The 15,744-nt window shown below is 44.0% G+C and overlaps 1 protein-coding gene and 1 long non-coding RNA gene across 5 annotated transcripts in view; one reads left to right on the forward strand and one right to left on the reverse strand.

Moving 5' to 3' along the window:
* Positions 1–4,747, reverse strand: part of SMG1 (SMG1 nonsense mediated mRNA decay associated PI3K related kinase) — a 96,138-nt gene extending 91,391 nt beyond the window's left edge. For all 4 annotated transcript variants that reach the window (XM_082432543.1, XM_082432540.1, XM_082432539.1 and 1 more), the window contains exon 1: positions 4,282–4,747. In XM_082432543.1, the coding sequence (XP_082288669.1) occupies positions 4,282–4,367 (86 nt within the window). In that variant the 5' untranslated portion in view covers positions 4,368–4,747. The remainder of the gene's footprint in view (positions 1–4,281) is intronic.
* Positions 1–15,241, forward strand: part of LOC309646348 — a 400,408-nt gene extending 385,167 nt beyond the window's left edge. Inside the window, exon 2 of the long non-coding RNA XR_014255311.1 lies at positions 10,436–15,241. This is a non-coding gene — a long non-coding RNA (uncharacterized lncRNA). The remainder of the gene's footprint in view (positions 1–10,435) is intronic.
* Positions 15,242–15,744: the final 503 nt, after the last annotated feature.

Genomic DNA, 15,744 nt, shown 5'->3' on the forward strand with positions numbered 1-15,744 from the left:
ATCCCCCATACTAACCGATAATCTCCTTAAAGACAGTAGCTCTATTAGTCATAAAAATCCCTACAGCATCACTATTTCCTGAATTAGAATATTTTCATTGAATTAGAATATTTCACAATCTCCTATTATTTAAAAAACCCTTCAGTTATACTCCCAACTTAAAAAGGAACCACAAAAGAAGGGGAAAAAGGGTTCAATTTAAAGATAAAATTGCCAAATGTTTCATAAGGAATATATTTTATTCTATAATGGAAAAAATAAACTTTCCCCCCAAATTAAACACCCATACACAATTATCTGGAACTCCTTAATGTACATGAAAATCTGTGGTACAGAATTGGCAACCATTAAATTGTTTAACTAAAGCTCTATTTATAGTTATAAAATATGTAACTCCACTTAATTTCACCCTTTATGTATTTCACTATATTATGCACCTCTGGACATCAGACAGTACAGACTCATAAAAGGCTGAATAGACAACTCTAGTTTCAAAAATCCAGCTTCTCATAATGTCAGACATACTAGTTTTTGGCTTTTCTATCTTCACGGCCCTCTTCCCCATCTTTTGGTCTGTGACAATGGAGAATGAAGGTATTTGTACTTGTGAGAACTTCAATCTGTCTACATTTTACCAAAAATAGAAGCTGTCTTTAATATACAGTTTCATCCTTTTAGAACTGTAAGAAGATCTTAACATTGGGCACAGTAAGATACCCAAGATATATCTGTTAAACGAATAAAGTCTTAAGATGCCCAAGTGTGGAAGTAAAATTATGTGTTTTCATTTGACAACGCTCCCTCTTGCTTGTTGAACTAATCTATATTTGACTCCAATGTCAAATCAGTCTTGTCAGTTTGGAGAATTAAAATGAACAATATAACAAATTACACACTTTTTTTTTTTTTTTTGCTTCACTGCCTGGCATGCAGGGTCTTAGTTCGCCAAACAGGGATCAAACCCGCGCTCCCTGCAGTGGAAGCCCAGGAGTCTTAACCACTAGACCACCAGGGAAGTCCCATATACACTTAATTTTAAAACAAATCATTCTGATCTCTATCTTGATTGGTGCACCCAGAAGATTACTCCCCAAAATAAAGTCAAGAAAAGGAGAGACTGGTTAGTGCCAATAATAAAACCACTCATTTGCCTAATCACTCTTAAATGTTAATGGAGGGGCTGTGCTGGTGGCGCAGCAGTTAAGAATCCCCCTGCCAATGCAGGGGACACGGGTTCGAGCCCTGGTCCGGGAAGATCCCACATACCGCAGAGCAACTAAGCCCGTGCGCCACAACTACTGAGCCTGCACTCTGGAGCCTGCGAGCCACAACTACTGAGCCCACGTGCCACAACTACTTAAGCCCACACGCCTAGAGCCTGTGCTGTGCAACAAGAGAAGCCACTGCAATGAGAAGCCCACGCACCGCAACGAAGGGTAGTCCCCGCTCGCCGCAACTAGAGAAAGCCCGCGCATAGCAATGAAGACCCAACGCAGCCAAAAATACATAAATAAAATAAAATTATTTTAAAAAAAGTTAATGGAGAGTACAATGAATGAAAACGAAGACTATAAGCCAGTGCTATAAAAATGCTTTCTGCTAGAGGTATGCTTTTAGCAAAGGTGGGCTTGCTCTGTTGCCACATGACACTAGTCTATTCAGCCACCTGGAACACTTCCTGTCAATATGTGTGAAGTATCAGGTGTGGCCATCATTGACTCAACAGTCGGTTTCCAGACTAACTGACAAACTAACACTAAAAGAAACCAACCAAAAATTGCTTTTTTAAATCCGACTTTTCAAAAAGCCTAAATCTAGTAAAATAGAACCAAAAAAATCAGACAAGGACTGGTACAGAAAGGCAAATAATTTTTTTTTAAACCAAAATGACTCTGATGAACCATAAGCAATCTGCCTGCATTTGAAGATGTTTAGAAAAATAAACCCCCATTTAAGCAAGGGGAAAAATCGAGCTCCATTCTGTCAGTTAACTGGAGTCTGTCACCTTTCTAAAGTGAAGAGGGTACAGAATAACAACCTCAAATTTAACTCATGAAAATTTATGACTTGGCAAACACCTGAAGTTTTTTATTGGCTATTTAACAAAACAACTAGGTAACCGTGCAAAGAAATCAAGTTTTGCTATGGCGTATTGTCCATACTTTTCTATTCCCTCCTCTACAAAAAAGTCAAGTATTTCCAACATCCTAATCAACTGTTACTCCATGTAACCAAGTGCATCTCACAGTATCTGTCTACCTAGGCAATAAGTTCTGAGACTTTGTTAAACAGCTTCCAAGAATGCATACATCCTCCCCGCCACACAGCCAAGAAATAAAGTACTTGAAGAAAAACAGACAATACTAATAACCCATGTACATATTCCACAACTATATAAGCCATTCTGCTTCATACCTGTCAAATTAAACCAGGTGATCTCAACCCAGAGCTGCAACTGTGCTACTCCATTTATTTAGAAACACAAGCTACAACTTATTCTTTTCCAGAAGCTCCAGGACTATTTGTGAAGGGCACTTTATTCAGCCCTCTAAAGGGATACTGTGTACATTATTTTACATATGCTGACCACAGTACTGAAAAATAATGGAAAATCTACTGTCAAAGAGCTCTCAAATGTCAAATTCAAGCTTATTTATCATCTAATTCATTAGATGAAAAAAAAAATCAAATTTCACACATTTCAATGAACATACAAAAGAATGTCAATTACAGATAAAAATACCAAAACTAGTTAACTGATTTTATGTAAAGCAGGCATAAACCCTAAGTGGTAAAGGACAAGTAAAACTATGCTTTCAAAACATTTTTTTAAAACTACTTATCTCAATTCTAGGCTCAGGCATTAACTTTTAAAGTCACCTAGTTATATACACCCGATCTCAACAGACACAGGATTTGGGAAGGCATATTAAACAGAATGAGATGTGTACCACTCATTAGCCAAAAGAGTATTTTGATTTTTCTATCAAGTATTAAAGTGTTACCTTTGAACATCTTACCAAATTATTTCCAAATACTGCTGGTATTACATGAAACCATCAAGAAGCAAAAGCCATCCCAACAACGTGTGTTTGTCTAACATTTATTTGGCCAGTTCCTGGACAATCATAAGGCAAGTGTGTTTCAAAGTATGAGAGCTCCATGAATCAACTAACCCTAAAATATTATATACGTTTAGGAAGTTCTTCTAGGCACTGGGCTAAATTCCAAGATAGTCTGAGTATTACAAGCACTTACTCAGTAAGAGAGATAAGAATAAATTAGTCCTAAATTAGATACAACTGCCCCATGATTAATCAGAAAGACACGAAAATTAATTTTTTTTAAGAAGTCGATGCTCCGCAGGGAGTTTCCTGGTGGCCTAGTGGTTAGGATTCCGTGCTTCCACTACCGAGGCCCAGGTTCCATCCCTGGATGGGCAACTGAGATCCTGCAATCGGCCCGGGGTGGCCAAAAAGAGGTGGGGGGGGGGAGGGAAACTCGATCCTCCTCATATACTCATTTCCAACTAGGCCCCAAACCTGTCTGAAATCAAATCAAATTCTCTACTCCTCTAAGCAACTGTCCGCACAAGTGTCCAGGTATGAATTGCTCTCCGCCAGAGTAACTGCCCCTGCACTTGGGGAAAACTTCATTTCCTAGTACCAGGGTCGGTCGGCCCCATTAACACAGTCACAATCTAGTCTTATGCTCCACAACTACGCTGTTGTCAGAGTAAGGCCTTGGAGTGCTGGGTTTTGTTTTGTTTTTTTAATATTAACACGTGGGGGGTCACAGAAGGGATCCCAGTTAAGGAAATCTTTCACGTGGGGACTCAAAGGGTTAAAGATCAGGGAAGTTAATGGGTAACAGAGAGGGTCCCGTACTCTCAGGACCCCCAACTCATATCCCAACTTGAGGGCAAGGTAGCAAGTAAAAAGTGCCCCCACCGCCAGGTCCCCTTCCTTCACCCAACTCCTAGGCCAGTGCCTTCTCCCGGCGCCCTGGCTCTCGGCTCCAGCCCCCGAGCTGAAATGCAGGGAGAGGGGAGGCATTTAGGCCTCGCCTCCCAGCGGCCTTCCTCCCCCGGCCGGGGCGGGAGGGGACCCAGGAAGCCGCGCCTGGTTCCCCGGGGCGGGGGGTGGGGTGGGGTGGGGTGGGGTGGGGGGGGAGGAGGGTGGAGAGCCTAGGCCGCGCCTCCCACCCCGGCGGTCCTAGGCCTCGGCCCGCCCGAGGCGGGGCCCGGGGTCGGATCGGCGGGCTGGGCGCCGGCTCACCCACCTGGGTTGCCAGTCATTCCAGCTCCGCGGGTACTTGGTGCCGCCGCCGCCGCTGTTCAGCCGAGACCCCGGGGCTCTGCGGCTCATTACCTTCCCCGACACGACATGGCCAAGCGCCGCCGCCCGAAGAAGCGCGAGTCGCCGCCCGAACCGGCCGCCGCCGACACTCCGCTCCGGCCCGGGACTGAGGAGGAAGCCGAGCAGGAGGAGGAGGCGGCGGAGGGCGGGGGAGGCGGACGGCCGTTCCGGGTTCCGCCTGAGCCCGCAGCGCAGGACTGGGAGGCGGGAGCGGCGCGGTGAGAGGGAGGCGGAGGAAGGGGAGGCGACGTCTCTTACAGGGCCGTACGCGGCCCGCGACGCCGGGGCGCAGGAGGAGGAGAACAGCTAGGAGGCGGTGGCGGCGGCTCCTCAAGCTCACACAGCCACGGCTACCCCACCTCCCGGCTCCGCCCGCCGCACCGCCGCTGCCGCACGGCATGCTGGGAGTGAGGGGCGGGGCCGGCGCCCGCCGGGCCAGGGGGAGAGGGGCGGGACCGAATCAGAAGGGCGGGGCCTGGGCCGGGGCTCGGGGCGGGGCCGGGCTCAGCGAGCGGATGATCCTCCCGCGCCCTGCGGTAGTCTCCACTCTCCGCGGACCACGCCGAGGTCCGGCCCCGCCGCAGGGGATCACGGGAGAGGGGAATCTCCGCCAGCACTCCCACACGCACACCCTCGCATATAAGCCCGGGAAAACACCTGACACCCTGAGGGCCGGGCAGTAAGGTGTAAACAAGCATCCAATTAAGAACCCGTGGTGCCCTTGCGGGGGGAGGGGGGGAGGGGTGTGTGTGCGCGCGCGCGCGCGCACACACACACACACACACACACGGAGGCGTGCCTTTAGGGTTCACGTGCCTCCACGTTCCTCACCTTCTACGGTAAAAAGTGGAAATTAAAAAATAAGAGAGAGAGGGTGGATATCTATTTACCCAGCCTCCACCTGAAATGCCCATGGAGTCCTGACACCTTGACCATTTCTTCACATTGCAAAAAACTAAATTAAATAGAGAAAGCGGAGTACTCTCGAGCACCAGACCCGATTCCCTGCAATGTGAAATATGCTCTGAAGTCCTCTCACCGTTACACTTGCCCACCTTCCCCTCCAAAAAGAGTCGGGAGGCTGGGGGGCAAACCTGAGCACTCTCTCCCCCACAGCGACAGTCCCCCAGAAAGACTTCACTAAAGCATCTGATACATGATGTGAATGCCATCCATATACATTGAGAAAAGGTCAGCAAGATGCACATGGAACAGGTAACAGGAGTTACCTTTGGGGAGGATAGTCAAAAGGATCTTACCCTTGTCTGCACAGAGGGTCTTAACCTATTTTATGTTGCAAGAAGAAGGTCTTTATATGTTGCTTGTATGATTAAAAATGGTTACCAAAAGTACTTGAGATTATGAGGTGTTACACACTCATCCCGCTTCAACCCTGGGCTTTCTTGTGCCCACCAACCCCTCATAAAGGTATGATCCTGCCAGTTCCAAAGGATGGAAAGTTAGATTTTCAAAAGCACTTTTCTCCCCTCTCCCCTCCACCTATTCAGGAAAAAAGAAACTCCTCTGAACTGGGGCTATTTGACTCAACATAGAAATTCCCACTAGGTCAGACCCAAGCATGGTCACCCACATGTGTAAAAAAAATTTTTTTTAAATAAAATACCTGAGTGAAGAGAGATACATCTGGAAGGTACACACTCTACCCTGAAATTTGCCCTGGGTTCCCCTGCACTTGCTGTGAGGAAGGATCCCACCAGTTGTAAACGGGGCCCTACAAGAGGTATCCTTTCTTCCCTACACTCTGATGAAGAGAAAAAGTCCCTCTTGAATCGAGTCCCAAGATTAGGGTCCCCTCACTCAGTATCGTTCTCTCTGGAGAATTGTTAATCCTGCCCCAAGGTATTTTGGTTTGTTTGTAGTTAATGTCTAATTACATAAGCAACAGTGAACATATTGTCCTCACGTATGTTTTTAATGTGCAGCCTAATCATGATTTATTCTTTCATTCAACATTCAGGAAAATTTATTGAGCATCTACTAACCAAGCAGTTGGGGACAGGGACAGAGATCCAGACTCCATCCCTGTCCTCAAGCAACTCTGGGAGTAGGGGTCAGAGAGATAGATCTATAATTACAAATGTCTGGAATTGTTAAATTTGCTCAATCTCCCCTCTCTCCACCATCCTGCAAGCCTGTCTTGCAATCTGACTAAAAAGACCCCTTCCCCCAAAGCCTTTTCTTAATTCTAACTTTTGACGATTCCTGGACCTGTCTTCCTCAGATCCTTTTCTTTTTGTGCTCCGGGTAAGTTGATGCTCTCTTCCTCTTTGGGACCCTCAGACCCATGAGCAAATGGCTGATGTAGCCAATTAATCATTTTGACTTGCTTCAACAGTTGATGGCAACAAAGGTGCAGTGACCAAATTATGTCAGTTGTTCAGATTCCAAAAGAATTCCCAACAGAATAATCAGAACCTTAGACCCCTGAGAAAAATGTCAGGAGTCCTTTAACCTTTTCAAATTACAGAACAACAGCAGAGTACTTCAAGGAAGAACTCTGGGTTCAAATTCCAACTCCACCTAAGAGCTGAGGGAGCATCAGCAAAGCTCCTGACTCTCACAGTGCCCCAGGTTCTCATCTGTAAAATGAAGATGATGATATTAGCACTGACCTCTTGAGGATGTTGAGAGGATTAATAGCGATCTTGCATGTAAAGTGTTTTTCACAGTGCCTTCCACATGGTAAGCAATCAAAAAAAATTACCTAAAGATCAGATTCACCACTTCTCTGAAGCACGTGGCTATTTGGATAATATTTGACCAATGAAGAACAAGAAAGAAAAAAAAAAAGTAGCTGGCAGGGGTTGTGCCCAGTTGCTCAAACAATTCCTTCTTATTTATCATTGTTTTTTTCTACTTCTTTCATGGAAATGATTAACCCTCAAAAACAGTGTTGGCACAAGGGAGGTGTGAGGACATAGGAGGTGGGTGAGTGTCATTTGGCAGCAACTTCCTGGAAAGCAATTTAAGAGTGTGTATCCAAAGACTTAAAATTAACGCCCTTTCCCCCACTAATTCTTCTCCTGGGAAACTATCCTAAGGAAATGTGCCACATTGCAGACAAAGTGATTTTCTTAAAATAAAAATCAGATCATGCGAACATCCTACTTAAAATGCATCAATGGCTTCCCATTCTTAGGATAAAATCCAGACTCATCATTACTAAGAGCCTGTAAAAGCTGGCTTCTCCTGCATTGCAAACATCCCAGGGCTGCTCATACCCAAAACAGGATCCTAGCAATGGTTCTAAAGTTTGTCCTCATAGTAAAATGCCCTCATGTAGGCTGTACCCCAATTAAATCAGGATCTCTCAGTGTAGACTCAGGCATCAATACTTTTGACTTCCCCAGGGGATTCTAATATGCAGCCAAGATTGAGTAACACCACTTTTGAGCACCTAAGCACTGAAAGAGTTATTGCGGACCCCACCACATCCTCACCTCCCAATACATGTGGACGATAAAGACAATTCTAAACCACTGCGAAGAAAGAATTAAAAGCCCGGTTTTTCCCATGATGACTACTTGGATACTTAAAAATATATACACATCAAATATGATCAACTCTGAAAACTTTCCAAAATTTTTTCTCACTTCTTTTAGTAGTTTTGCTTCACTGGTTCCATTAGCACTTTTCCATTCCACTCCAATAATAGAGACAGAATTTCAGTTCCTGAAACACACTTAGCCTCTCCAGGCCCTGCACTTTTTTGTACTTGCTGTTCCCTCTGCCTGGAATGCCTTTCCTACCTTTACTCCCATCAAGGCTGGTACTGGGGTAAAGAGTGGAATGCCTCTGGGGCCAAATTTAAGGAGGCACTCACTCTTGAGGTTGTCCAAGGGCCAACCCTGCACTTGCACCAGCCTGCGAGTGAGTGCCTCCTTGAATTAGGGCCTCTAGGCACCTCTTTTGTCTCACCCTAGTCCTGGCCCTCTTTTCCTGGCCCAGCTCAAGTCTTTTTTTTTTTAACATCTTTACTGGAGTATAATTACTTTACAATGGTGTGTGAGTTTCTCCTGTATAACAAAGTGAATCAGCTATATGTATACATATATCCCCTCCCCCTTGCGTCTCCCTCCCACCCTCCCTATCCCACCCCTCTAGGTGGTCACAGAGCACCGAACTGATCTCCCTGTGCTATGCAGCTGCTTCCCACTAGCTATCTATTTTACATTTGGTAGTGTATATATGTCCATGCCACTCTCTCACTTTGTCCCAGCTTACCCTTCCTCCTCCCTGTGTCCTCAAGTCCATTCTCTACGTCTGCATCTTTATTCCTGTCCTGCGCCTAGGTTCTTCAGAAACTTTTTTTTTTCAGATTCCATATATATGTGTTAGCATACGATATTTGTTTTTCTCTTTCTGACTTACTTCACTCTGTATGACAGTCTCTAGGTCCATCCACCTGACTACAAATAACTCAATTTTGTTTCTTTTCATGGCTGAGTAATATTCCATTGTATATATGTACCACATCTTCGTTATCCATTCATCTGTCGATGGACATTTAGGTTGCTTCCATGTCCTGGCTATTGTAAATAGAGCTTCAATGAACATTGTAGTACATGACTCTTTTTGAATGTTGGTTTCTCAGGGTATACCATCTCAAGCCTTCTGAGAGGTTTTCCCTGACCTCCCTGCTCAAAAAAGCTGGCCAGTGCCCTTTCCAGGTGTGTTCTATCACACACCCTATTTCTTTCCTTGGTAACACCCATCACCATCTGCAAGTATTGGGTCTCTTTGCATATTTATTATGTCTCACCCTTAGGATATGAGCTCTGTGAGATTCAAGTCCATACCTGTCTCACCTTTACCGCCTCCATCCCCAGCACACAGCACAGCACCTGACTCAGAGTAAGCACTCAAAAAATAGTTAGTGGAAGGAATGAAATGGAAATTAACTAAGATATGGACCAAGATTGATACAGAAGTATTGGTCTCAGTTTTACTTATAAATAGCACACACAAAAAAAGAGGAGGCATTATTTCAGTGTCCAACGGTAGGAAACATTAGGAGACAGTCTATTCGTACTTATAATTTTCTTCAGATTATTAAAAATTATAATTATGAAGATTTTAATGGAATCGGGAAGATATTATGCTTACATGTTTAAAAAAGAGCATGAAATAGAGAAATGCAAATCAAAACTGAAATGAGGTATCACCTCACACCAGTCAGAATGGCCATCATCAAAAAGTCTACAAACATGGGGACTTCCCTGGTGGCTCAGTGGTTAAGACTCCGTGATCCCAGTGCAGGGGGCCCAGGTTCGATCCCTGGTCAGGGAACTAGATGCCACATGCATGCCGCAACCAATAGTTCACATGTCGCAACCAAGGAGCCAGCAAGCTGCAACTAACGAGCCCGCCTGCTGCAACTAAGACCCGGTGCAACCAAATAAATTAAATAAATAAATATATTTTTTTAAAGTCTATAAACAGGGACTTCCCTGGCAGTTCACTGGTTAAGAATCTGTGCTTCCACTGCAATGGGCATGGGCACGGGTTCGATCCCTGGTCAGGGAACTGGGGTCCCACATGCCACGCGGCATGGCCAAAAAAAAAAGTCTACAAACAATGAATGCTGGAGAGGGTGTGGAGAAAAGGGAACCTTCCTACACTGTTGGTGGGAATGTAAATTGGTACAACCATTATGGAGTACAGTTCGGAGGTTCCTTAAAAAACTAAAAATAGAACTACCATATGATCCAGCTGTCCCATGTCCCATTCCTGGGCATATACCTGGAGAAAACCATAATTCAAAAAGATACATGCACCCCAATGTTCATAGCAGCACTATTTATAATAGCCAAGACATGGAAGCAACCTCAATGTCCATCAACAGAGGAATGGAGGGGACTTCCCTGGTAGCACAGTGGTTAAGAATCCACCTGCCAATGCAGGGGACACAGGTTCGAGCCCTGACCTGGGAATATCCCACATGCTGCGGAGCAACTAAGCCTGTGCGCCACAACTACTGAGCCCGTGTGCCTAGGAGCCTGTGCTGCACAACAAGAGAAGCCACCTCATTGAGAAGCCTGCACACCACAACGAAGAGTAGCCCCCCACTCACCGCAACTAGAGAAAGCTCGCGCACAGCAACAAAGGCCCAACGCAGCCAAAAATAAAATATAAATTAATTAATTAATTTAAAAAAGGAAAAAAAACAGAAGAATGGATAAAGAAGATGAGGTATATATATACAATGGAATGTTACTAAGCCATTAAAAAGAATGAAATAATGCCAATTGCAGCAACATGGATGGACTTAGAGATTGTCATACTAAGTGAGGTAAGTCAGACAGAGAAAGAGAAATATTGTATGATATCACTTATATGCGGAATCTAAAAAGAAATGATACAAGTGAACTTATTTACAAAACAGAGACAGACTCACAGACCTAGAGAAGGAACTTCTGGTTACTGGGGGGAAGGGTAGAGGAAAGGAATAGTTAGGAAGTTTGGGATTGACATGTACACACTGCTGTATTTAAAATGGATAACCAACAAGGACCTACTGTATAGCACAGGGAACACTATTCAATATTCTGTAATAACCTATATGGGAAAAGAATCTGAAAAATAATGGATACATGTATATGTGTAACTGAACCACTTTGCTGTACACCTGAAACTACCACAATATTGTAAATCAACTATACTCTAATGTAAAATAAAAATTAAATTAAAAAGTAAAAAATAAATTTAAAAGAGCATGAGATCCAAACGTGAACATGTGCTATGACCTCAGCTCAGTTAAAAAAAAGAGGGGAAGCTTTTATAGAAAAAAGATTAGAAAAAAATGTATTAAATTTACCTAATATTGATATCCTGTGATAAGTGGGATCACGGGTGATTTTTTTCCCCTGCTTATTGCTCATTTTCTAATTAAAATATAGAAGTAGTATTTGAAAATACAATTTTAAGGGACTTCCCTGGTGGCAAGTGGCTAAGAATCTGCCTGCCAATGCAGGGGACACGGGTTCGGGCCCTGGTCCAGGAAGATCCCACATGCCACGGAGCAACTAAGCCCTTGCGCCACAACTACTGAGCCTGCGCTCCAGAACCACAACTACTAAGCCCGCGTGCCACAACTACTGAGCCTGTGAGCTGCAACTACTGAAGCCCGCGCGCCTAGAGCCCGTGCTCTGCAACAAGAGAAGCCACCGCAATGAGAAGCCTGCGCACTGCAGCGAAGAGTAGCCCCCGCTCACCACAACTAGAGAAAGCCCGCACGCAGCAACGAAGACCCAACGCAGCCAAAAATAAATAAATTAATTAAAAAGAAAAACACAATTTTAAAAAAGCTAAAGCATTTGATAAATATGTGTTGAATGAACGAACAGAGAAACAATACTCTTATGTGGCAGTGACCGACATAGAACAATTAAATAAACTTTGGCCAAGGCATAGAGTCTTAGCTCTAATAATGGTGACCAACTCTAGCTAATATTTATTGAGCATTTACTAATGCCTATTTTACTAATTTACTTCATGGAATTCTCCAGAACCACGCTATGAGGTAGGTATCTCTGATGCCAAGAGTAACTGAGCAGCCTGTCCAAAATCACCCAGCTGGTAGCAGGCAGGGGACTGTCATAGGCAGGAACAGAAGGGACATTTTGTCCCGCGCCTGACTTCACATTCGTCAAGGTTTCAGATTTAGACCTTTGACGTTATTGCCTAATGAGGTTATACACAAAGTCCCAAAAACACACTGACAAGGAAGTAGCCTGGATTTTTAAAAATTGTGTCCCCTTACCAGCCCACACACCTGGAGGGGCTGTGCATTTACCCTTTATAATTGTATTACATCATTCACCTGTTGAATAGGTAATCCTTTTGCATTGTAGTTTCTTCCCTCTTGCGTTAAAAGTGGTCAGTTGTAAAAAGAAAACTTTAAAAATATACCATAAATGCTGTGCCCTGTTCGCTATTTCTTAATTTTTTAATATCCTCAGAAACTCCAAAACTATAAGTTGACCTGAGCCTTTAACTTCTGAAAGAACCTGGCATCAGGATTTGAACACAGGCACCAGGATTTTCCTAGATAGATCTTCCAAGTTTCCTAGACAGATACTCAAATGTATATCCTGAGTAAACAAATCTGGGGATCTATAATCCCCAGATCTGGTGCAGAATTTACCCCAATTCGTCTCCAAAAATCAAGGGACATCATTCTCAAACAGGAGACTGGAGTACAAGAGCTATTTTTAAAAAGTAAATCCACATTATAGAGACATTAAAGCAGATTTTTTGAAAAGAAAAACAGCAGCCCTCATATTCCTGCTCCCAGCTAGGAAAGCTTTGTCACAGGTCAGGCTCCCTCAGTAAGGGCTATTTTTATAGCCAGTTTTCAAGTTGGTGCTGAAGGAATTTGGCTGGGAAACCTCTTGACACATTTGAAATCTCCACTCAGGCTGCCTCAGCTTGAGACAAGGCCAAGCTTCTGTGAATCAGGGCACAAGATGTGCTGCCCAGTGACTCGTGCACACTCCAGACAATAAAATAGGAGGACAACGATGCCCAGCCAAAGCTGTTTGTGACTTACAAAGTGCCGGAAACACGAGGGTGAGATTCCCCCATGCTTGGCTCTGAGGTGCCCAGGAATTTATATGATGATTCTAAAGGAGCCAGCTCCTTTGCTTTTTAAGATTTAAGCAATATCAGGCACATATGTAAATAAAATGCAGATTATGTAAATAAAATTTCCCCAGCAAGTCATTGCCATCTATTGTTTGTAAAGTAATCTTTTAACATTTTAAAAAGATGTCCTGTGTCGGACTTCCCTGGTAGCGCAGTGGTTAAGGATCTGCCTGCCAATGCAGGGGACACGGGTTCGAGCCCTGGTCAGGGAAGATCCCACATGCCGCGCAGCAACTAAGCCCACGCACCACAACTACTAAGCCTGTGTTCTAGAGCCCGCGAGGCGCAGCTACTGAAGCCCACGTGCCTAGAGCCCGTGCTCCGCAACAAAAGAAGCCACTGCAATGAGAAGTCCGTGCACCGCAACGAAGAGTAGCCCCCGCTCGCCGCAACTAGAGAAAGCCTGTGCGCAGCAACCAAGACCCAGTGCAGCCAAAAATAAATGAAAAAATAAAAAGATGTCCTGTGTATATCTCTTTCCTGTACCTAGTATATGTCTTTCTGAAGAACTGGATTGTAGGGGAGCAAAACTTTCTTTTCAGATGCTAATTGTTAAGTATTATCCGGCCAAAGATAGTTTATCTTCCTTTCTCTCAGGCCTTTAGTAGAAGCTCCTACCAGTGTAGACTGGTTTTTCCTCATTTTTTAATCTGTGACTTCTAGTGTCGTTTCCTGGTCTCTTATCCACCTCAGCCTTCTGAAACATTTTGCCTGAAGTCAGGACCCACCAGGATTGGGTTGAAGAGAAAGGATATTAATGTGTTGGGGGTGGGAAAAGGAGGTGTACAGATGGAAGTTAACCCAGGGCAAAGAAGAGTGGTGCCTTTGGTATTTGTTGTCACTGCCTGGAAGTCATCCAAGTCTGATATGATGATGATGATACAGTTGATAATAACCATAGCTGACATTTATTGGGCTCTTGCTCCTCCCCAGTCATGGTACAAAGGCTCTACAATAACTAGCTCATCGTTCATGGAACCCTCAAGATGATCACATAAGGTTGATTGCTCTTCTTATTCCCCTTTTACAGATGATGCAGAGGCTTATAGTGGACACAACTTGCCCAAGGTGACATAGGTAGCATACAGTAGAGCTGAAGCTTAAATTCACATGCCTGTCCCCATGTTGCCCCAATAATTTACTATACCCAACAATCAACTTAATGTATCAATTTGTATAAGTAGCCATTTTTTTAAAAAATTTATTTATTTATTTTTGACTGTGTTGGGTCTTTGTTGCTGCGCACGGGCTTTCTCTAGCTGCAGAGAGCGGGGGCTACTCTTCGTTGCAGTGCATGGACTTCCCATTGCGGTGGCTTCTCTTGTGGCAGAGCACGGACTCTAGGCACGTGGGCTTCAGTAGTTGCGGCATGTGGGCTCAGTAGTTGTGGCTCGCGGGCTCTAGAGCACAGACTCAGTAGTTGTGGCTCAGGGGGTCAGTTGCTCTGTGGCATGTGGGATCTTCCCGGACCAGGGCTCGAACCTGTGTCCCCTGCATTGACAGGCAGATTCTTAACCACTGCGTCACCAGGGAAGTCCCTGAGTAGCCATTTTTAAAAAAGCAAACAGGTGTTGCAAATTTAATTCACTATAGTTAAAGAGTTAAAGAGCCTACCAAATAAGGGAGGGATAAATATTTCCCTGCAGAGCTTCTTGCTGAAATAGAACTCTTTGACCTCTTTAGTGCACTGCTATATGCGTTACTGAAACTGAAACGATCCCTTCATCCCATGCCAAGGAGGCGAACGCAGGCTTATTCTGGAAGGTCTTCTGTGCTACAATGATTTGAAGGTCACTCTGCTTGGCCTGGGTGTTTGGAACATCCCCCAGGCATACCACCTCTCAGGGGACCCTCCTGCTGGGCCCCGGAAGAAGCTTCTCAGTAAAAGCATGACTTGGGGTGGCTTTTGGATGCAGGGGAAGCAGATGGCCGAGTATGACATCACCTGGGGTAAGGGAAACAGAAATATGAAAATAATAGGATTGTAGGAAAAAGCCTAATCTCCAAATCACTGGCTAGTGTTTGGGAAGTGTTTATTCCTAGCAAATACCAGGGATGGAAGAGAGCTAATAAAAGACAAAGCCTGAAAAAAAAAAAAAAAAAAAAAAGACAAAGCCTGGCCTTGAGCTCCCCAATTTAAACTCAGAAACCACCTTTTTCACCATTTTGTTAAAATAATAGTGACTACTTACTGAGAATTTTAATTATATTTATTTCTAACTGCCAGCATTCCTCAAACTCTGAGAAGTAAATATTATCAAATCCTGATTTTTACATAGGAGGAAACTGTACTCAGAAAGTTTAGTGAGTAACTTGCCCCAGGCCACCCAGCTGGTAAGTAGCAGAACCTGGTTTTGAACCCTGGGCTATCTGATGTCAAAGAAAACCTGAAAACCACTTGAGGGGCATGTAATGGAGGAATATTTTTTCTGGTCAGTCCATAAAGTACCAAAATGATGTGCCTCTAAGGACACTATCAACAGAGTGAAAAGGGAGGAAAATATCTGCAAATCGTATATCTGAAAAGGAGTTAATATCCAGAACATAGAAAGACCTCCTACAACTCAACACCGGCAACAACAAAACAAACAAGTCAATTAAAAAACGGGCAAAGTTAGAGTCTGTCATACAGAGTGAAGTAAGTCAGAAAGAGAAAAACAAATACAGTATGCTAACACATATATACGGAATCTAAGGAAAAAAAAAAAAAAAAAAAGGC

This window comes from Balaenoptera physalus (genome assembly GCF_965194825.1).
Source record: "Balaenoptera physalus genome assembly, chromosome: 16".
In the NCBI taxonomy this organism is placed as follows: domain Eukaryota; kingdom Metazoa; phylum Chordata; class Mammalia; order Artiodactyla; family Balaenopteridae; genus Balaenoptera; species Balaenoptera physalus.